This window comes from Musca autumnalis, unplaced genomic scaffold, assembly GCF_047663935.1.
Source record: "Musca autumnalis isolate F117 unplaced genomic scaffold, ASM4766393v1 scaffold_5, whole genome shotgun sequence".
Classification (NCBI taxonomy): domain Eukaryota; kingdom Metazoa; phylum Arthropoda; class Insecta; order Diptera; family Muscidae; genus Musca; species Musca autumnalis.
The window spans coordinates 102,928,696-102,952,907 of record NW_027412088.1 but is presented as its reverse complement, the minus strand read 5'-3'; the positions used below and the strand labels follow the sequence as shown (position 1 = coordinate 102,952,907).

At 33.4% G+C, this 24,212-nt stretch overlaps 1 protein-coding gene across 26 annotated transcripts in view; it reads right to left on the bottom strand.

Annotated features, from left to right (window-relative positions):
- Positions 1–837: 837 nt before the first annotated feature.
- The window catches only part of LRR (capping protein regulator and myosin 1 linker 1 leucine rich repeat protein), a 241,654-nt gene continuing 218,279 nt past the window's right edge, over positions 838–24,212 (bottom strand). For 6 of the 26 annotated variants that reach the window (XM_073991999.1, XM_073991997.1, XM_073991993.1 and 3 more), the window contains 7 exons: positions 11,519–11,681; positions 10,009–10,080; positions 6,716–7,712; positions 6,591–6,650; positions 3,914–3,970; positions 2,523–2,941; positions 838–1,581 (listed from right to left, as the gene is read on the bottom strand). In XM_073991999.1, coding sequence (XP_073848100.1) covers positions 1,489–1,581; positions 2,523–2,941; positions 3,914–3,970; positions 6,591–6,650; positions 6,716–7,712; positions 10,009–10,080; positions 11,519–11,681 — 1,861 coding nt within the window. In that variant the 3' untranslated portion in view covers positions 838–1,488. Of the gene's footprint in view, positions 1,582–2,316; positions 2,942–3,913; positions 3,971–6,590; positions 6,651–6,715; positions 7,713–10,008; positions 10,081–11,518; positions 11,682–24,212 lie in introns of all 26 variants that reach the window. The other 20 variants (XM_073992006.1, XM_073992009.1, XM_073992003.1 and 17 more) reach the window with 5 other exon arrangements.

Below are 24,212 nucleotides of genomic sequence, written 5' to 3'. Positions count from 1 at the left end.
ACGTGAGGTGAATGCCAGAACATGCCCGATCAACTCCCCGTGAGTTTTCTCACTTTATCCTTTAAGTTGAACGGCAGAAAGACACAACTCACGGGAGTTTACATTCATAATCACACTGTTTATGTTTGCTGGCATCTGATTGGCTGATACATTGATTTTAACATTTCTGCTAGAGTTTTTGAAATTTCTGTCATTTTTGGTCTGTTCCACAACTGCAAGAATGTACTACTTTTTACTCTTTTTTCGATAACATAAAGGAAAAATTGTTATCGTAGTAAAAAGTTATAGATTCTTGCAGGTTCTGGAACAGCCATTTTTTTTTCCCATACCTTTTGAACAAATTTGTATCACTATCTAGTTCAGGACACCGGTAATTTCTTTGACAAAACCGCGTATACTTAATTTCACACGTTGGTTATTATGATGTTACTCATTCGTCTTTGAACGAGGACAGTGATCCGGATCCTTCAATTGAACGAGATTGCCCAACTCTACAAATTTGTAGAGGAATGAAATTTTTTGATAATTAGGCAAAAACAGGTTTGCATATCATGAGTACTGTGATTTTGATGTTGATTTCGCTGAAATCACGAAATGAAATGATTTCATTTTTGTATGCGAAATCATGGTAAATGTTACTTGATTGCGCGCGAAATTACGAAACGATGCCGAATGTAAACCCAGCAGTAGACGCAATGGAATTAAAATTTGAAATCCAGTGGATTTGTTAAATTCGGTTATAGGTAATGTGATGTTGAAGTGCATCGTTATCGTATTTATCCCAATTTGCCTATATACAATTCCCAAATAATACAAAAGGATTAAAAAAACACTTCATTTTGAGTTTTCAATTATTCAGATTTATTTATGTATGGTATTTGTTTATTGTTTCTTTCGTGAATGTTATTATATAGTAATGTGATTAACTTAAGAATATATAAAAAAGGCTTAAATAATTTACAGAAATATATTTTCAATATATAAAAATGTGTTGGAGATGTATGGGGACAGTATTGTTTTTATTGGATTCGTGACAGACAAAATTATTGTATAAAAAATAAGTTTTAACTTGTTTTGCTTTGTTTCGTTACTTAATGTTTTATAATAGGGGGTTTGGGTTCGGTTTTTTTAAAATAGATTTTTTTATTACAAATAAGTTAAAATATAAAATATATTACAATGGAATACTTCATTTATTTATTCACTCTTATTGCTTACTTAATAAACTAATTATTAAGACGCCATGTAATAAAAAAAAACGTTTGATTGCACAAAATTTTGATCCATAGAAAAGTAATTAAATAAAACAAAGAAAGACAAAGAAATACGTTTAGAAGACAATGTACGGGGGGTTTTGTGTTTGTTCTTGAATTTTTTTTTCAAAAATGCTAATGTTTCTCCTTTGAAGTTGTTTGCTTGCGCTTCTTAAATGCTAAATATAAACCTTTTTTATGTTTAATGTTTTTTAATTTTTTTATTTTTGTTTTCTTATAAATCAACGACATCCTCTTTGGTATATTGAGTATCCCTAAAAGTTTGCCGTATAGAGGAGGATCGTTGTAGTCCTTCAACTAATGTCTCCTAAAAGAGAATAAATATAATAGAATGTATAAACATTTTAGGAATTTCTTAATATATGTATGTATAATTAGTTTATATATTACCAACATTTAATATGACATAGTGATGAACATGCAGTTTCTTTGCTGTGATAATTAGTTAATTTTATAAAAAATGTATAAAAAATACAACAAGAAAACATACACACAAAATTAAGATAAATCACAAATTAAACAATTCAACAGTACATAATAATTTATAATACATAAAATGACTAAAATAACAAAAAGGAAGACAGAACTTTAAATTATACACATGTATGTAATTAAGCTTACGACTATGCACATTGTGTTGTGGGAAGTATGAAACAAATACTATGATATTAAAAACAAAAAAGTAATGTAAAATTAAAACAAATTTTGTTAAGGGCGTGGAAGGGCATCACTTAGAGCGGGGCAAGGTATAGCACACAAAGTCAAATGGGATATTGATTTCAATTATGTTGACGTCTATAAAGTATATATTCTTTAATTATTAGCTGAATGAAACGTGTTTGCTCTTACGATAGGTTATCGATTCGAATAATTATTGCCATTCTTTTGGTTGTTACTTAGTCCAACAAATTTAGTAATTATCAATTGATATGCACCAGCACCATTACACAAATAATTTCATTAGTTGGTGGAACAAATTTGGAAAACATAAACAATACAAAAGATAATTCTTAGTTTCGCTTGGGGGTAAAATTTCACCTACTTTTGTAAATAAAAACACACACAAAAAATGTAGCGACGGCACATTATGGGAAGGCAGTGTGCATGAGAATTAAGCAATTATAATGATTTCCTATAAAGCATTAAAAAAGCTTTAAAGCACACAAATAACGTAATTTTGCCCAAAAATGTCAATGAGTTGTTTTTAGGTTTAATGGAATGAGGCAGGCACCAAAAATATAATCAAACCTCAAACAACGACGATATTTCTTTGCCGGCAATACGTTTAAATCCAACATTTATTTTTGTCCCCGTCACACCGATGGCGGTAGCGGGGTCAACATTTTCTTCTTGCAAGTTAGACGACGAGGACGACGATGATGTAGTTGTTGTTGAAGTTCGACTGTTGCGAATATTTAAAATCTCATTTGTTCCATTTTCACTTATAAGGCTTTTACTTAACAACTCTTTGAAATCACTATTGAACGCTTTCGATGTAACTTCACTCGCTGAAGTTGACATAGAAGATGTAATAATTGCTGAGGACCCTGTTGTTGAAGTGGAGCTAGTGACCGAGGATGAAGAATTACGATTGAGCTTATTTATGGCCGATGATGAGGATGATGTTAGTAACGAACGTGGTAATACTTGTGGTTTAAGAGGTAAATCTAACAGTGCAATATGTAACAGGAGTGTTGTTGTTTCACACGAAGTCAGCAGGGTGGTTGGGGGAGGGTAGGAATAAACATAAAAAGAAACAAATTAAAACACAAATAAATAAGGAACTGAATAAAAATTAAAAAATATGAATTTATAATACAAATAAAATTAATTAATTAACTTAACTTAATTAATTAATTAACTCTAGCAAGTAATTGAGGGAAGGCTTTTATAAGACACTACTTTTCTTTATTTGTATGGAATACAACGGAAATAAATGTTTTTATTAATAAAATTATTCGCAATTTTCTTCAGTATCCTACAAAAAAAAAAGGCCTCAAAAAATGGGCTTAAACTGTGTTCGTTGCACCAGTGGAAAGAAAAGTGCTGAAAAATCTAGCAACAAAACAACTAATATAACTATGTAGCTGTTAGTAATTTTGAAGTGATATGCCGCGGACCATAATCGGTATTTTTTAAATTTCTTCATCCTACCATACCTTGTATAAGTTGTACGATTAGTGATGTATCTATCCCCAAGGGATTTGATTCAAAATATTTTGTAGATGTTCCTGTGTCATGTTTAAAAAGTAAAACGTATAAAAGTTCCTATTTACATAACTTTATATAATAAATTTCGCAACTTACACACTGTAGGTTGGTTGAAGAAATACGAAAAAGCTGAACCCGGGGACATTTTCACTTCAAAATTACTAATAACAAATGCGACTAATTCTTTTGTTGTTAAAATTATATAAAGATTTAAAAAATAATAGCATTTTCTTTGAAGAAATGTGTTCTCATTATATGTATTTTACAATTCAACTTCTTTTCTTTTAAGGAACATTCCACATTAAAGGATCGTTTTCTACTTCTATTTGTTAAACACTTAAAGTGCATAAAAAATATATTTTCAAAATCTAAAAAATCTAATAAATTATAATAAATGTAAATGTATTAGTTGACAAACATCAACTTACCTAAACGATTAAGACCAGCCGCAAGTTCTCGTACAGATTTCTTTTCCAAGTTTGCAGCTGAAAAAATTGTTGAAAGAAATGTAATTATAGAATATAATTATATAACGTATAAATATATATTATAATTATCATAATATAAATATATGTATGTATGTACATATGTACATATAAGAAAGGAATATAATCGGACAGGTCAAGCTTATTTTTTTCCAGTGACAAACACAGTATTCACAGAATAAATAAAATAAATAAAAAAATAAAATAAAGCATTGTAAAAAAGACTATTAAAAACTTGCTAGAAATGTAAGAAGGAGTGGTCCTAAACATTGCGTAATTTCGGGGTTCATCTCTCAGGATGTTTTGTGTTTCCCTAGCAAAATTTCTCCTCCTTTACTAGAAGAAATCAATTGAATATCTCTAGTGCTGCTCATCTAATGGATAGATCATTCCAAGCAAGAGTAGCGCGTCTTTATAATGTTTTGCCCAACAATTTAAAAGTATTCAATATATCACCAGCAACTTTCTCAAGACATCTTATGCATAACTTAGAGTGATTAGATTTTCCATCGTTTGATGAACGTCAGATTGGAATGTTTTCTTTTTGTTTTAAATTATCTCATTTTTAAGTGTCAGTTAATCTTTATATGATTATAGCATATTGTTTTCTATAGTTTACATTTTTTAAGTACTTTGAGTAGTGGGAATATAAATATTTGTATGATTTTTTTTGCCTTATGGCTTCAAGTATTTTCGTAACTATAGGATTATTTCATATATGTATACAAAGTTTCATATGCACACAGAGTAGTGATAACATACATATATGTAATAAAATGTAATTCATTTTAATTGGCCCGATGGCTTAGAATTATTGTAAAGTTGATTAATAAATAAATAAAATAAATTATAGAAAATGTTGTAGGCATGATTATAATGACTATGCGCTATTAAAATTTCCACACGCCATAGTCTATTTTGGCACTGGATCTAAGTTTGGGAGCTTTTGGTTTTGTCAGGAAGTATGGTCTTGCTCATGAAAAACATAACGTTGTAGTCAGAATGGATTAAATTGATGAACATTTCAAAACAATCCTCGAACAGCCCTAAACTCCACTTAAGTAAAGTTCTGCCGGAAGTGCCGGTAGGTGTTGCCAGATATAGTCCTTCTTGGAACTTGATGTACATTTGAGAGAAATATGTGCAATGGACGGACCAATGTCAGTTACTCCTTTCGAGTATCGTGATCACCAACCAGTTGGTCACTGTATGATTTTCTTAGAGCTTTTGGACAATTTGTCTGGAGCATGGATTTGCCCAGAAGGTGTATCTTGGGTAAAAATTGCACATAAGCTAAAATGTTGAACTATTGTGAGTAAGGTACCCGTAGGTGTTGTCCGATAAAGACCTTCTTGGACTTTATGTCACCAAAAATGCCCGAAGACGAAACCCACACACAAATCGTTTTTTTATGGGATCTGATACATAAAGTTAAAATACATGCTCTGGCAAAACTTCAAGCTTCTACGTTCAAAAACAACGATCCTATTCAAGAAATGGCATTTAGGAAAATGGGATAATATTGTAGATTTTGTTGTAATGACGGATCCCAAAACCAAGCGTTTCCGCTGTTTTGGTTTCATTTATTACTCCCATTCGTATAGGATTGATAATATCCCGAATACTCGCCCTCATAAGAATTATATTCCAAAAAACAGTTTTTCATTTTATAACGTTTTTTGCTTCTTCTGTAAAGTTTTGATTTTGTGGGTTACGTCTTCGGGCATTTATGGTGACGATATACATATCGACCATGTCGGATATTCGATTCGTATGTAATCGTGATCATCAGCCATTTTATTTTTTGGAGCTTTTGGGCCATTATCGCAGGAAGTATGGATTGTAAAAGGGGCGCGAGGAAGACTTGAGGAGGCACCCTGTTGCTGTTCTCAGGGAGTGGAAAATTGCTGTTTACGAACGGAAATGGGTGACGCCCTGTATTATAGCTGCCATGAAGCTTACATGTTTTTGTTTGTGGTTAGTCGAAGCCAAATATACTTATATCGTAGATGAATAACTAGTAAAAATTCGGATAAAACTAATATAACATCAGTTGCTCACCACTGGCATAAGACACCACGTTGTGGAAGGCAATAATCGAATTGGATTTCTACCCTGTTGCACTAAATAATCACACCAGACAACATGAAAATTGAAATCCCAACAGAGAGCCGTAGAATACTCCATATAACACACCCATTAAAGCACTCCTTGTCCGGATGACATATCAGTGCAATATCTGGGAAGAGTCGAGCTGTTACTAAAAGGAGTAATGTGGCGGTCATACAATCGGTAACGTGACCTAGTATAACAGAAAGGTATCGGGAGAAAAGGAAGGCAGTCTGTTGGCAATAAATGATACATGGTTCTGAGATAAAATAGGCAAAACCTATTTTAACAATTCAATTAACCTCCTGGTTTAGGTTTTTATGTACACAAGTATTACGATTAATGTAAATTACACAATGATTTAAGTATTTTTTATTATTTTTTCCTTGATTGGAGTCTTAACTCTATTATAGAGAATGGACAACTGTTAACCGACACTTCCTTCATTCCTTTCTACTATTATAAATACGAATTCCATAGAAAATATTCGATGTTATCTTTTCCAACTTACCTGTTGTTTTACCACCAATATTGTTGGTTGTGCCATTACCAAATGGAACACTCTCTGCCTCTGCAAAAAGACAACTTGTATTCAAGAAAATTCTATTTCTTTTTATTTCAATGTAACTTGCTTACCTTCATCCAATTTTTCCGGTGTCGTTTTACTTGAATCTGTACTTGTATGCATCACGGAATTTGATTTTGGTTCATTACCCACCACCGACCATGGTCGTGGTTTTTGTAAAATTACCGGTGTACGTAGAATACCATTGCCAGTTTTAGCACCAGTTGTTGTGGAGTCTGTATGTGATTTTATGGAATCAGTACTGGGTGAACGCATTTTATTTTCGCGACCCGAACATGTTTTAAGCAGACGTTCAGCTTGTGTTGTGGGCAGTGAAGAATCAGGAACACTATCATTTGGTCCACCAGCTCCCCCACCACCTTCTGTTCGCATTTTGACAAGTGGTGATTTTCGTCCCACCAATGGAGAATATTTCTCTAAATTGTCTGTAGAACGTGACCGTGTTGTCCATGCAGCACCTTTTAACAATGGTGAATTACGTTCCAGCTTTATGGGTCGTCGTTCTTCTAGAATTGGTGTGGTTTCTTCGGAGGTCATGTGATCATTACCATTGCGACTCATTGTGGGACTATCGACAAACGATAGAGAGCTGCATTCCTCCGAGGTGGGTGATACTAGTGGTGTAAGTGTGGTGGGTGTTACCGAACCTGGTCGGAAAAATTGATCAAGTCCTTCGCCAATTTCTTTGGTACTGTTACCATTTTCTATGGCTGTGACCAGAGGTCGGGTGGGAGCACGTGTTTTGGCTCTTTTCGGACGACCTTTGACTAGATGTTGCAATTGAAAAGAGGCACTTGGCAATTCGGTTATGGAATCACAACATTCATCGCCACCTCCATCATCCAGGGCACCACGACTATCACTGGTCAGTGTTGCATCTCCATTGATTGAGGAATCGCGTCGCGATATTTGTGATGTTGAACGATGTGATGAGGGCGATTCCAACAGATCGGGTATATGGCCAAGACTTAGATTTTCCACCACAGATTGGGGACGCACCTTACGGGCAGCAACTGAACGTCTTTTGGTGGGCATGTGGGGTGTTGCCTTTATCAATTAATGAAAAAAAGAGGAAAGTAACAGTAATTAAATGACATATTGATTTGGGAAGAAATTAGTTGTAGGACTTTTGAAAGTATTTATAAAAGAAATTTATGAGAAACCATGCATATGCTTATATGAATGATAGAGAAATGTAGTATAAGAATATATCTAATCGGGGAATGGCATGAGAAGAATGCAATGCTTATTTAATAAAAAAACTTAAAATTTATTTTTTAAACTACCAAAATTAGCGCACACTACAAATTATGTCAGGAAATCCTAAAATGCAGATAACAATTATGTAAATGATAAAAAATAAAATTATTTATGCTTAGTATAGATGAAACATAGGGAGTGGAGAGTTATTAATTAGAATCAACGATGCATTTCAACCTGGATTGTTTGGAACCTATGATTATATTAAAAGATTTTGATTTAATCTTGATAATTATAATTGCCTTAGTTGCAATTGGGAGGTGAGATTTTCCCTGTTCCTCACCACACAGGACACAAGAATTTGATTATACCTGAGGGCTGTCAGAGATAGGACCTGTTGCCACTCATAAAACAATTTTGCAGTGAACATTTTTCTAAAAGATGAAAACTTTGCCACTCAAGGATAAAGAGCTATATACGGATTATGAAAACAACAACATTTGCAAAATCTGACCATTGATGTGAAAACTTCTCAACCGATAATGACTAATGGACAGTTAGCAAATATTTAAGAATTATTTTGCTTTTTAAACGTAATTGCGCTCAACAACTTCCCTTGAAGCTGAGTAAATAAATTCTACATAAGAGATTTTGAGACTTGGACAAACTTTATACAATCTTGGCTCAATTATTCGCAATAGTTGGGATCGGAGGTATTACGGATAACCGATATATTCGGATAATAAATAACATCGTTCAAAACTATTTTCTCATAAACATTTCATTCATTTAACAAAATAATACACGATTTTGTAACAATTTTTAAATTAATCTAATTAAACATTTAATGGGAAGATAGAATTAAGTTTGCCTTGTCCCGGATAATAGCAGCAATTCCAAATAATTAGACATCAGATTTTGCATATTTTTCAAAATTTCAAATAGAAAACTTCTGATATTTTTAAGTGATGTTACATAAATTTTTGTTATATTTGCATATACATAATAGAATAAAATATGTGCAAATATGGCAAAATACATACATATATTCAAAATTACGTAAGAATGTCAAAATTATCATATTTGAATTTTTAGAAAATATGCAAAATCCAATGTCTACTAATAATCGATGAAAAATAAACAAATATTGCGTATATTCCATTCCCGGATAATGGAAGTATCCGGATAACTGAGGTTTTACTTTACATCGATGTAAACTTAAAACCAATAACAACAATTCTCATACAAATGCATCATTGACTTAATTAATAATTAAGATAAATTATTTTAAACATATTAAATAGATGAAATGAAATATGCTCTTTGTATTATTTGTAATAATATGGAGATAATGTACTTTTTTTGATTTTTCTTCATCAAGACAATCTACTTACAAGGTTGAGATATTCCAATTTCTGTGGTATATATTTTTTAGAGAACATGAATTGATTTTTGTTTTGTTTTGGATGTGATTTGTTTGAAAAAGAAGTTTGATTTTTGGAATATTGCATTGAACAGATGATTGATAGTGAATGATTGGTTGATTGATGGAATTATTTTTTTTTTTTTTTGTAATAATATTTTTATTGTTTCGTTGTGAAAAGAGAAGGGGAAAGACATATAAATAAATGGATAAATGGTAATGTAAAATGAAATATCAGTTTTGGTGTAAATAAAATCTTAAAAGTGTAATGACAAAAATAAACAATTAAGTAAAACTATAAATATTGTAACAACAACACTCAGACACATGACTAAAGTGCATTCTGATTTAATGATGTTCGTTTTTGTTTCTTATCTTGCGTTTAAGATTTGCTTTAGTTTAGTTGAAACACAATTTACAATGTCCAATTGTTGGTGATTGATGGTTTTTGTTCTTCTCTAAGTGTAACTAAGGTTGTTTTGTGTTGTTTTTTTGTTATGAGGAAAGTTTAGCTCTCTGTAATGTATGTTTCTGTTTTTTATTAATTCAAGACTAAATGATAAAATTTATAATTTTTCTAAAATAATTTGAGATAAATAATAATATGTATGTAATATATATTGCTATGTTATGATGGATGTGTGTGTCTAATCGGTATGTCTGTATAATGTTTTTCTATTCTTATTGTAACCACATTGGTGGTTGTGAGTCAACACTTACAGTGGGTGATTCTAATCCTAATTTGGGTAAAATTGAATTACGTCCTGTTCGCAGAATCATGCCATCAGAATCCTGAAATTAAAGAGAGTGAATTTATAAAATTATTTTTAAAAATATAGATTATAATAGTGATAATGATGATGGATGTTGAGGTTATGATTTTAAATGTAAAATATGGAACACAAAAAATGTGTGCGTATGTACGTATGATAAAGTGAGGTACATAAACATGATTTTGAAACAGATTACAGATCGATTACTTTGAAATATGTAATTTGTGAGCACAGGATTGAATATGGTCAGCCGGAAAAAGTGAGCAGCTGATCAGATTTTGAGTATAAATCTATAGATAAAAAATTTGTTTGATTGGATGGACATATAAACAAATGGGAAGTATATGTATATATACGTTTCCACAAACATCACAGAAGGGACAACGGATACGTCTCTCATGATGAGTGCACCCCGATTCATATTAGCTCAATGATATGGAACCAACTTGTAGATAAGTTTTACATGACTGTAATACTAAGGAAATATAGTCAACATTACTATAATTGAAGAGTTTTTAAGGCCGAAAGAAAAAGGAAAGGATACCAGACATAGCCTGTTGCAAGCAGAATTACTAGGTTTGAAGGTAATTCTCCTCCAGGAACCAACATCTTTGCTTTTGGGGAAATGAGTATAGGGCGTTACAAATTTTTCGCTTTTAGCATTACTTGGAGGAATCGATCCCGCCCTTGATTTAGCGTTGCTGACTGCATTTGCAACATCATCCGACATAATTCTCTTCAATTCCCTTTGTCAATTAGGAATGTTGGACAAATTGTCAATTTTCAACAACAACACAATTCGTAACGTAGTAATAGTCGTCTAGATTTAACCTAAAACGAAAGGAAGAAAACCTTCCACACATCATGCCGAATTAGATTTACTCGTGACAAGGATTTGAAGGTTTAAAATATACTTTTAAGAATTTTCATTCATTCTTGAATTTAAGAGAAATTTTAATATTTGCTCTGTTTATAGCATTTTTTTTGCATATTTCATGAAGATAATAACCTCAAAATGAGATTAATATAGTCAACATTTATTTAACAATATTGGCTTAAGAAAATACACATGTATGTACCAGTTGCGGTGTATGCATGTTTAATCGTATATATTTTTAATTTTGAAAAATACATAAAACGCTATGACATACAAACTCATAATCTACCAACGTAAGGTATTTATACTGCATCGGTATGAAACAGTTTTTGAAACAGGTTATTTATTTAAGGAAGTGTAAATTTAGTTAAATCAGACAAAACCAAGCATTCCAAGTAATGCACTCAATAGTATGACCGATAAAACCAAATAACCAATTAAAATTGAAAATATTTTTGTTGCACATGCACATGCATAATGCAAAAAGCAATAGATGAATAATAAAATTATGACTTTTGTAATGATGTATGGGATAATGTGTATGGGTGTGTGTAAATGAGAATGAAACACTTAAACTTACATGACTGGAGCGACTACGCACAATATCGGGTGTTTGTGGTTCATCCAACATAACGGAGGGTGAATCGGCAATACCCAATCCGCGGCGATAACGTGTAAGCGCTTCCAAGACTTCATCTGTTGCCCGATCGGATATTGAGGCAGCCAATGACTGTTCAATTTCACTGGAATTAAAACAAAACAAGCGATTAAAAGTTAAAATTTTCACACACATGTATGCACTAAAGATATGTAATTTGTATAAATGTAATGCTTTTAGAGCAGTAGTAAAACTGGATATTTTATATATAGAATGTAATTAAAATTGCTACCGATTAAAACTATAATATACGGAAGTGGTCTTCTTATACATGACGCGATTCAAATAATTTGAAATTCAAATGAAAAAATGTGTATAGATGAATTTGAACTACAATCAGTTTCAAAATTGTTTATATTTTTCGATATTTAATTATCAATTCAAAATGTAAAGCTAAAAAACATAAATCGAGGATGTTGGTATATGGGATTTACACCAGAATTATATAATTTAATTCCGATTCTTGGGTGCAGACGGATAATAAAATAAAAACTGGTTATCGTAAGGGCTGCAGTTAGGATGCATGTTTAAAGTACCGAGACAAACTCCTTATCTGTAGGAGTTGGGAATAGTGCTGCATCTGTAGTTATTTATTCGAGAACATTATATTGACATGCTCGTAGGATTCTTCATTAGGGCGGGGCGATTTGTATGGAAGGAAAAAAACCTTAATGAGCCCTTCGCGTTTCTGATTCCTGGGATTGAACTGAGCAAAAAAGTCTACTAGACCATAGGTCTACCGCGAAAATCGAGCCTCCCGATTTTGACTTTAAGTTTTTTATCCACGTTTTTTGGACATTTTAGCATATAACGGCCAAACCATTGAGATTTTCGATCTAATACAAAGACAAAACAGTAATTAAGAACTCTCTAATACATCGCAAAAGCATTGGAACGCTCCTTCAGGCAGTTTTGGCCTTGAGAATGTGCAAACTTTTCGGAAAATGTCGATAGATGGCACTGTGCTACAAAAGTTGACCAGAAAAATATTAAAGCGTTCTGATGCAAAATCCTATCGTGTTGGGATCCATGGACAACGAGAATGCCTTTAGTCCGTTTGGGTCACTTAGTTTTATTTTTTTATAACCTTTAAAGTAGTGAAAATCTGGGTTTCTTACATTTTCAAATTTAAACGGACATATCTTCTTTTTTTCACAACGGATTTCTATTGATCCTTCTTCCTTTCTGAATTTTTTATCATTTTCAAAAATATGATATTTTTTTTGTTTTGTTCATTACTTATTTTGAAAATTGTGAGAAATTCAGTTATAGTTTTTTTGTGGGGGTTTTCAGACATAAACCACTATAACTTATCCATTTGTGAACCGATTAAAAAATAATAACTTGTTCGAAAGACATTATTCATCCCTTTAAAAGGAAGAAGGATCAATAGAAATCCGTTGTGAAAAGAAGAAGATATGTCCGTTTATCGACATTTTCCGAAAAGTTTGCACCTTCTCAAGGCCAAAACTGCCTGAAGGAGCGTTCCAATGCTTTTGCGATGTATTAGAGAGTTCTTAATTACTGTTTTGTCTTTGTATTGGATCGAAAATCTCTGTGGTTTGGCCGTTATATGCTAAAATGTCCAAAAAACGTGGATAAAAAACTTAAAGTCAAAATCGGGAGGCTCGATTTTCGCGGTAGACCTATGGTCTAGTAGACTTTTTGCTCAGTTCAATCCCAGGAATCAGAAACGCGAAGGGCTCATTAAGGTTTTCAAATCGCCCCGGCCCGTCAAAATTGCGGCGGAAAGTGGAGACATAGCCCAATGGAATTATATGTTGCAATTAATGTCCAACATTCTGCATAGAGAATGGTGTTATCGAAAGCTACACTAAAAATCTTCGTATTATGAACAGTAGGAATAGGATTTTCTCAAGATGGATGTTAAGCGGGGTACACACTTTCAGTTTTGACTGTCGAATTTTGCTCAAACATCGGTTGCTTGTCAGTGTTCATTTTTCCGCCAGTCATCAGGCAAATACGACAAACTTCATAATTATTGTTGACTGAGGCAATCGATATTTGTTGGAAAATGGCAGTTAAAACTGTTCGTATGTACCCCGCATTAAACAAAGTGGGAAAAGCAGCAGTTCGGAAACCTCATTTTAATTTTGTTTATGTTATCGAAAAATAAATTAAATAAAATGGGACAGAAATCTATATTTCGGAAACCTTATAATAATGATGATGAACTTGGATTTGGAATTCAACGAAATCCGCTCAGACTTTGCAACGCGCACACAAAATATTTTTACGATATATTTGTACATTGAGGTGGCAGCCAATGGCCGGAACACGGGTGTTGTGTGATTCCGGGTCAATCCAAGAATCCGCCGCCGTGGAATTGTATCACCTCTGAATTCCGCACTTTCATCAATAATGGGAGAGCTAATTGGCCTAGGTTCAAAGAGCTCACTAATACCCCCTTATAGATTTCCCCACTCCTTCTAATATTCGAGTAGCAGAGAGGACGTTCCGGGACAACATCATTGCTGCAGCCGCTAGCTTTCAGTAATCCGAGAGTTCACTAATCCCCGTTTCATAGATTTCACCAAGCCCTCTTATGTTCGAGTAGCAGAGAGGATGTTCCGAGATATCAGCCGCTAGCTTTATACCTGCTGGTCGAATACTCGAGTCAGACCACAATTCCCAGTACCACGTCTCATTAGATCTCTTCTTGCCGAGGATGAAAACCACAATTTGCAATGGATGATGTTGCGATGGTAATGCTGAAACAGCTGGATGAGACCGGAGTCGAGTATCTCATCAAAGTTGTAAAACAGTCGCTAGCCATCCACATCGTTCCCGAAGTGTGGAAAATGGGAAGAAGGTCTCGCTACTGAAGCCAGACAAGGATGCCAGCAAATGTGAGTCGTACAGACCGATTGCGCTTTTGTCGCCCGTAGCAAAGACCCTTGAGGCTTTAGTCGTCCACAGCGTCAGAAATATATATCCAGGTTTCAATCATCAGCATGGGTTCCGTAAGCTGCACAACAGTGCTGCACGCTAGAGTTCTTAAAATCTAGTTCGTTTGAACGACCTAGTTCACTGTATGGTTTATTTGTATGAATGAACTGGGAATGAGTTATATTATCTCTTTGTTTTCATGAAATAACTCATTCGCAAACGAACTATGGTACTGAACTAGTTCACTCTATCCATATTATATTAGTCGCCATCTCTACACATATTAGTCGAGGACTCAACTTGCGCTAGCCTTGCAATAGGACAGTGTTGGTGACGTTCGACTTATCAAAAGCTGATATAGTTGTTACGATTCTTCATGTGTAGAGAGTTTGTCTGATTTCTGAACATACATTACTAGCTGAACCTGGTGTGCTACGCTACCCCGAATAAGATAAAATATATTATTTTGATACATTTATTTGTAGGGCAATTTTTTCACACATTCAAACTTTCAATAAAATCGGATATATATAGCGTGTTTGGTGCATCAAATACATGAAATCGGACGAAAATATATGGGAGCTATATCCAAATCTGAACCGACTTCAATATAATTTGTCAAACTTATTTCTAGACCAAATTCCTTCACACATCCAAAATTTGGAGACATTATCTGTTACCATTCTATTGATATTAGCATAAATTTGAGTCCATCAACTTCAAAAATTGTTTTGTATTTTTGTCCTATGCTATCTTAAATGCTAAATTACTGCTGTTTTTTATTTATTTTTACTTTCTTATTTAAGGCTAGGTTAGGCTTCAGAGGAGTTTAAGTTAATATTGTAATGTGTAACTAATCATGGTCTCAATCATGGCTTGTAACAATGAAAATAAATAAATTAAAAAACAAAATTAAATTAATTTGTTTAGAAAATGCATCTATAATCCACCATATGCCTAAAATCGGGAGATGCCATTAAATGGGGCTTTAACATAACATGGACCTATGTTTACAGCATTTAGTGGATAAGGGTTTGACCACTGGAAATCTTAAATGCATCCATGATTCGGTGGGATCTTTTTGCGTCTTATTCACTTTGTTCGGAGGGTAGAGTAATAACCACAGAAAGACGGACGACGGATATGGCTAAATCGAGAGAGAATCTTATGCTAATATGTATTCTATTTAATCAGATACAACTGATCAATTTATTTATTGACATATGTAAATGAGAACATAGCCCATAAACCATAAAACAAATATTCTTTTCAATTCGCGAGGACCAGAACAAAATGTGGTTATATATTTCTATTTGCAATATAAACCAACCGCTATCATTTAAAATAAACCAGCCTAATGTATGCATCTTCACTAAATCTATCTGTGTATGTGAATAGCGCCAAGTCAATGTCAATATCAAAGCTATGATTTCGCATTGTAATGCAAAACAAAAAATTAAGCTGAATTGCAGAATACAATAATACACATTTCGAAATGTTAATATCAAATAAATGAATGGCAGTGGTGCTTTTGGACGGTTTTGATTTGACAGTTATATGCCTTACTTGTTGTTCTTTAGCAATTTGGCTTCGTCATCATCGTGTTCTTGCGGCATCATATGTTGTGGTTGCGGCAAATCATTAGAACGCTTTTGTTGATCTTTTGTTTTGACAATTTGAATGTGTGACGTCGCCGTCTGTAGTTGTAGATGATCATCGGTATCGATAAGATGTTCACTGAGATCACTGTTATTGGATTTTTTAGATTTTAAAATTACAAAATCTTCATCACATTCGGGTGCAATTTCATACGATGATGGGGGTGGTACACGAAAACAACAACAAAATGCATCACTAACACGGCCCATTTTTGCATTTAAATATTTTTGTATTTCTTTATTTATTTTATTTCAATAAAATTGTATTTAAACACTTAATTGATTGCCATTAAAGGTTCGATTGAATAGCAGCGCCAAGACAAGACAGACAAACTGATTGTGCAGTAAAAGACAAATTTAATTCAACATCGCAACGAATAACAACGCCATACGAAAAAACTACCGTGCCGTATTTGTGCGTTTCGATTCTCAAATATGCACAGCCACACTCCGCACGCCAGTGACAAAAAAGGCAGCCACTCTGTCAGCAAGTCGGAATTTAGTATTTTGTATATGAGTCCCCACCACAACAGAGCGGCGCATTGTATTTGTTTGTTTTGGTTTTTTATTTTTTTGTTGGTATTCATTTTCATTAAATGCACAATTCCGTTTCTCTGGTTAAATAAAAGTTTTACAGTACATTTCATAAGTTGGATGAAGCTGAAATCGATGCTCTCATAAAGAAATTATCAAAACGTTTGGTTTTATAGAAGTCTCAATTTACCATATCAGTCCACTCCCTAGGGTACATCCCCCAACAAAAGTGCAAAATGTTTTGCTATAATGGTGCGCACGATAACTCACGATGGGAGTAACCGATTTGGTCCATACTTTGCACATCGTAATATTTCTACCAGGCATATTTAAGGCAGCGATCGGCAGTGTGCGATTGCTGAGAGCGTTAATTTCAAGCATTTTACATTTAAATTTATTCTCTTTTGCTCTCAGCAAGAGCACGCTGTCGATCGCTGATTTAAGGTTCGAATATGGAATATATCCGTCCACTCCTTTGGGTACCTTCCTCCTCCTCTTGTGGTAATTGGTATTATGTCTTTGTGCATTTTTATGTAACATACAAAAGGAAACGAGATAGACCCATAGTTCCTTCTAGGGATATACATAGAATCACTTTCTGAGTCGATTTATGCATGTCCGTACGTTCGCAACGTACAACTCGCATTTATTATCCGAATCTTCTTTTAGCCATAGGAAGAACGCTATTGCTTTTGGTGAAAATCGGTTTAGATTTGGATATAGCTCCCATATATATTTTAGACCGATGCGAAAAACACGCTTTATATGTCCGATTTCAATTAAATTTGGAATCTGCGACGGAATTCAGTCCAGAAATAAGTGTGCCAAATTATATCGAAGTCGGTTAAGATTTTGATATAGCTCCCATATATATTTTCGGTCGATTTGAGGTATTTGGTGCAAGAAACACGCTTTATATTTCCGATATCAATGAAATTTGGAATGTGTGACGGGATTTGGCCTAGAAGTAAATGTGCCAAATTATATCGAAAACTGTTCATATATATTTTACATATTCAAAGTGGTGTAGGGTATCATAAAGTTGGCCCCGCCCGACTTTGATCCTTTCCTTACTGGTTTTTCTTGCAACAGGTTATACTCGAGGCCCCTATTACGATGTTTTTTGAGGGGCAAGTCCACACTTCCTGAGAAACTGACTCGAAAGCTGTAAAAAACCCTTCGGCCACCAAGTGTAGAGTTCGAAGATGATGCTTATCGGACCACTCCTTCCGGTACCTCGCCCACAAAAGTCCCAAAATATGTGCTACAATGGTACGCGCGACATCTCTTAAACGGAGCAACCGATTTGGTCCAAACTTTGAATAGTTTAAGTTCGAAAGTAGGCTATATCGGTCCACTCCTTAGGGTACCAACCTCATAAAAGTTTCACATTTTTGTTTTAATGTAGTTTAAGGTCTAAGGATGATCCTTTTTAAATTTTTACCGAAGGTATATCCTGTGCTCCTGCTTACAGCGATATTATGTTATTCGTGGGCAGTCCATTATACGGTGACCAACTTAATTGAATAATAAGCGCACAGCCTATCGACAGGAAAGACTCCCAAAAATCAACTTCCATTCCTTCAGGTACCACCTCCGCAGCACTTTCAAGCTTTATTTCAAATCCATCTTTTTGACGGAATGTTTAAACATCCAAAAGTTGCACCAAATTCTGTAATTCCCCTGAATACATTTTTTTTTGTATAGCCAGTATTCGTTCTGTCCATATAAAAGTTTCAATTCACACAGACTGAGGGCATATATCTGTCGGCAAAGCCGTCTGATACTTTTTTCCTTCCTAAGAATATCATCTATAGATTATTTAGATATTTACTGGACATCGGTTAGTGTAATTTTATTTGGATACCGAATCAAACAAGTATTCTTCTAAAATTTAACAAAAAGTACCATTCTATCAAATGCACTGTAATTTCGGTAAGATTGTTTCTAGTTGTTAATGCTCTCACTTCTGCTCTCTTAATATCATTGCAATACAAAGTAAAAACAATTTCATAGTTTTTCATTTGTCTCTACTGTTTTTGTCATTAATCTTATCAATTAGAGTATTTTCAACTTGAATGCCAATTCCGAGATATCCACTACTTGTAGCCTCTCTCTGTGCCATAAAGAGCACTATACGCATACATAGTACACTCATATAAACATATGTTTGTTCATATGGATTTAAAAGAATTGTAAAGTTCCTCCCCTCTGCCTTATAACAAAAATACAGATATGTGCGAATTTGGCCAAAAGTATCAACAATAGGATAGAGTCAATACACAAAACAGAAAAAACAATACAAATGAAGCAAAAAAAAATCTTAGTAAAAACACCAACACCAAAAATAAATTTTGACAAATTCTTTGGGGACTATTTAGTTAGCGATGAGTCAATATTTCAATTTCTGTGCGATTGGTTATTACTCTTGCCTTGGGTCATTATCTTTCAGAAGTTAGCGGAATGTTGTTAAGAGACGAGGTCGATGGTCAGTGAAGTCGACATTTGAACCACCCTATAATATAATAATTCAAAGAAAACTTCTATGTATTTTTTATATCTTCATAATACGGTAATTATTGATAGGAAAAAGGTAGCAAAGAAACTGTTAGAATAGAATACAATTATAAAAGATTTCCAATTTGAATTGGTACCCAATACTGATCGAACAGATAGTAGGATAGCTACAAACATATGATAACAGTTCAACTATATTTCAGACAGGACATGTGCTAATTTTTAATATAACGCAATTGAAGTTTTTTTTATTTTTCTCTACAGCACCATTACATATAATATAAGTATACGTACGACTGTCACCATAGCCAATGTCGTTGCAACGACATGATTCTTAAAAATTTTGTTTAATTCACAGCATTAACATGTAGAATATCACGTATAACGCTTAGAACTAACCACTTTACAAACAAAATCATACACGAGTATCTGAAAATATGATTCATCTTTTTTTTGCATCACAGTGTGAATTGAACAATTAAGACAAAACCGCAAAAGCAATTCAACACCCCAACAAACGTTTTTGCTTTATAATTGTTCTTGATAAACAAGACTTGGTGCCACAGCTATAATAGAGAGCAGAAGAAATTGAATTGAGAGTGAGAGATACAAACAAAGATATGATTGTGCTTTCATTATTTTTAGTAGCGTTTTTCATTGAAATTATCTGTTACAAAGTTCGATTAGGGAGATAAATACATGTACTTGTATGTAAACGCTTCAGGGTCAATAAAAATATTGTGTGAGCTTCTTCTACCCAATCTATTAAATATAGTGTTGTGAAGATTACATGCGTAAACATATGGATAAGCTACGCCTTTGTTTACTATATATACATGTACATTAGGGTTAGTCATTTTTTCATTTTTTTCGAATATCAAAAATCTGTGGAAATGGCATGTAGGGCAGGCAAAAATAATAAGAATTGCGTTTTTACTTTATCGAAATTGTAAAAAACCCTTCCGCACAAAATGCAATTACTTTAGCTAAAAACAAACATTTTTAGTTTACTTTTTTTTTAAATTTTTAAATTTGAGGATTTTTTTTCTGCAATAGTTGTTCTTGGAAATAATTTTTTTAGTTGGTTTTAGTGCATCGATTTCAAATATGCAATTTGATAAAAAATCTGTCATTTAATTTTTAAGCTACATCGATTTTAAAATTTGCAACTCGGTTTCATTTCCCAGTTTTAAAAATTTTAAACGAGTTGCTCTAATAAAAGTTTGACAATACAGAAGTAATGTCATAATACATAATTTATATCGTTTTGAGTTTTAAATTATTTTTTCATAGTTTGTGTTCACATCGCCATGTCGTTTAAAAAAAGTTGCAAAAATGTCCAAAAAAAAAACAGTGACAACTGGGTCAAAAATTTTAAAGCAAAAAGACCGAATGAAATAAAAAAGCTGTTTTGCCGCTATACCATTTATACGAATTTCCGAAAGAAATTTGAGAATTTTAGCTACAATTTTTAACCGAAATAGCTGTAATGATCGGTATTTTATTTTAAAAAAAATACTATCAAATTTTAAAAATCACAAAAAAAAAATTCAAATAAAAAAGTTGGTTTTGAGCTAAAGTAATTGCATTTTGTGCGGAACGTTTTTTCACAATTTCGAAAAAGTAAAAACGCAATTCTGCTTATTTTTGCCTGCCCTATATGCTATTTCCACAGATTTTGAATCTAAAAAAAATGACTAACCCTAATGTACATATATGTAAAAATAAACATTATTCATAGAGACAGTCATTTGGAAACAATGCATTGATGTCCTAGCTAGGAAGAGTGGAGATTTTCTAAGATAAAGTAAGCACTGGTTTCTTCAAACAAAAATCTATTTACCGTCGTAAACTGTTACATAAAAATATACTCTTTATATCGCAAGAATACCACCAGAGCGTGGTTTTAGGAATATTCCGTCATTATAGAGAGAAAGGAGAACCTAACCTAACCTTACTAAAAAACTTAGTGCAAAACCTGTGTGTCACCCTAGGATTTTGGAGATAATGTCTGGAAACGTGGACATGTCCTGTAAACAGGACCACAAAGAATACCTTAAGCTGCAATTATGGAACATTTTGAACTTTTGTGAGGGAGGTTGGTTGGTTTACGTGGTGACTATAAATTTTATAGTCTCAATTATGTTTAATGTACTGTCATAAAAACCATAGCACTTGTTTAATGATATATTGGCAATCAGGGAGGTGCCTAGTTGTCCGATATAGACCTTCTTGAAAAGCTTCGACCAATTCGGATACTCAATTTATTACTCTCCCCCAATGTTAAATAGACCTTTATGCTTATATTGGAAAGAAATTTTAGAAATATTGATCACTAAGGAACGCCAGAGTTTCTGCATTAACGCCTCGAATTCTCAGCACCATGATCTATATTCTCAACTTCGTCACGATCAAATCTCAAGTCAAACCGCTCAACTCTCCGCCCGTGCGACCAGTTTAATTATTAAAGCTAGAGGTGGTTTGTTAAACCTAAATGGTAGTTGCTTTAGAAATAATACTGATAGCACTTGTTCGTTGTGTAACCTGAATGTACCAGAGAATACATTTCACTTTATTGGCATTTGTCCATTATACAAGCAATATCGAATGACTTATTTTGGAAAAGAAGTCTTAACACTAATGCCAAGTTTATACTTGCGCTCCAAAATCCACTGGATTTCACGAAATCCTGAAATACACCCCGGTGTTTACACTTATTTTTTTGTTGATTTCAAACATATCACAATGATCAAGGTAGATGCATATGCGCAGCTGATCGAACATGAATTTTCAAAACAAGTTGTTGTAAATTGAATTAATCATCAAAAATATACGACAATATAGAACTTTACAACTTTATTTGGAAAATTATCGTAAAATTATCTTTATATCGTATTAATTGTGTATAGTACCACGAAATGAAAAACTAAAAAAATGGTTTTATCGTTGAGACATCTATATAATAAATTCTGATAGATAAAAGTTGTCCTCAGAACCTGCACAATATTAGTACTTGCAGTAGTTTTCCCGTTTAGTGCTAAAAATGCGTTCCCGTACTCCGAAATCTAGCAAGACTTCCACTTCTCTTTAAACAAAAATAGCGCCGAATAACACCTCCTGTTTTCAGCCATACAATTTTGGCCTAGTAGAAACTAGCAGCAACCATGTTCATTGGCATCTAATATAATAACTGATACGTTGATTTTGATATTTATGCTGGAGTTTTTGCAATTTCCGTCATTTTTCCGTTCCCGTATTTTTTAAGAAATTTGTATGGGGAAGCAAGTTTTGACAATTCGCTCTTTTTCTAACATTACCATTAAAAAAGTACGGGAACACAATGAAAAATAGCATTGTAACAAAGTAATTTAATATTTTTTTCACATTGTTTAAAAATGTTGATACTAAAATTTTTTGTTGCAGCAATTGACCATCTACCTTGTTTATTGTGATACGTGAAAAGTGTTGCAACTTTTGGTACTTTTTTTAGGCAAAAGCAGGGTTGTATATCATGTGTACTGTGATTTCGATGTTGATTTCGCTGAAATCACGAAATGAGATGATTTCATTTTTGTATGCGAAATCATGATAAATTTTGCTTGATTCCGCGCGAAATCACGAAACGCCTTCGAAATCACGAAACGACGCCAAATGTAAACTAAGCATAAACGACGTTTGTAGGATTTTAAATGGGCTTCATTATGAATCTTTGCATAAATACTTAGAAACATGTTTAAGATATAGAAATTTAGTTTTAAATGAATTTACTTTCTAAAAATTTAATAATGTAAATATCTTTTATATAAATAATCTATCTTTTAAATCCATATATATATATGTGTTTTAAAAATGGCTTACAGCTTAATGCTAGCCTAATATACTATAGATTAAAATGTATACTATATGTATGTAATTAATGAAATATTTGATATGAAAAAATCTATTAATAAATAATAATAAATAATAATAATAATTTATTTTAGAAAAAAAAATATTACGATGCGCAAAGTTTGCAAAGTTTTTGGGACATGTTGAATAAGAAATGTATGAGGGTAGCCCCCGACAGACCAGATTCGACATGTATCTTCAACTTTGGGGATCTCTTGGACCCTCTGTTTGCTGGGGTTAGAGAACTGTCTCTTATCAGAGAGTAATCTAAAATAGATGTTTTCTCCTCTTTTCTCTACACTCTGCGGATCATTTGGATTCCCCGTGGACCAAAAATGGATCGGGTAGATCCCCTAAAATAAACCTCCCTCTAAAATAAAGCTGCTCCACAGCCGATATGTCTGATGCGCCTCTACCACAGGCGAAACATTTCACATAGTGGTGGTTCTGTGGGTTTGAATCTTCGGTTTATCTTTTTCATTGCAAAAATCATCGGTCGTTAAGTTCGGTTCCAACGAGAAATTAATTTAAATAAGCCGAATAAAGTTATGGTGCAGGGATCAGTACTGGCGGCAAGAGTTTTAGAAATCACAAACCATGTGTTGTCAAGATCAAGCGATTGTATTTTAGGTGTGGGTACCTTGGCACTTACAGCTGTATGTCCTACAAGTGAACCAAATATAACGATCTCAATCAACAACGATAAATCCAAGATTGGCGCTAACCAGTCTACGGCTGACAGGACATAACCTATGGGCTGTGCTTGGAAGAAATACACGGGATTCTAAATACTATTGAACATAACTTAGAGTGACGACCAACTGGAAAGACTTGTTCTAGAAGAACAGAACCAGGAGACAAGAATTTTAAATGGCTGGGACGGTGCAACCTTTATACGCAAACTGCATCTCTGACCAGTGTCACATTAAAGAGTAAATAACATATTGCAACAATTCGGTACAAATCGAAGTTTTAGATCATGAGATGTTACAGAATAGAAATATATAAGGCATATGTTAGTTACTCTTTTATGCAAAACATACCGACGTCACGGATTGAACTCTACGAATGGTTACAGCCACGTATCAAAAATACGAAAAAGAAGCTGC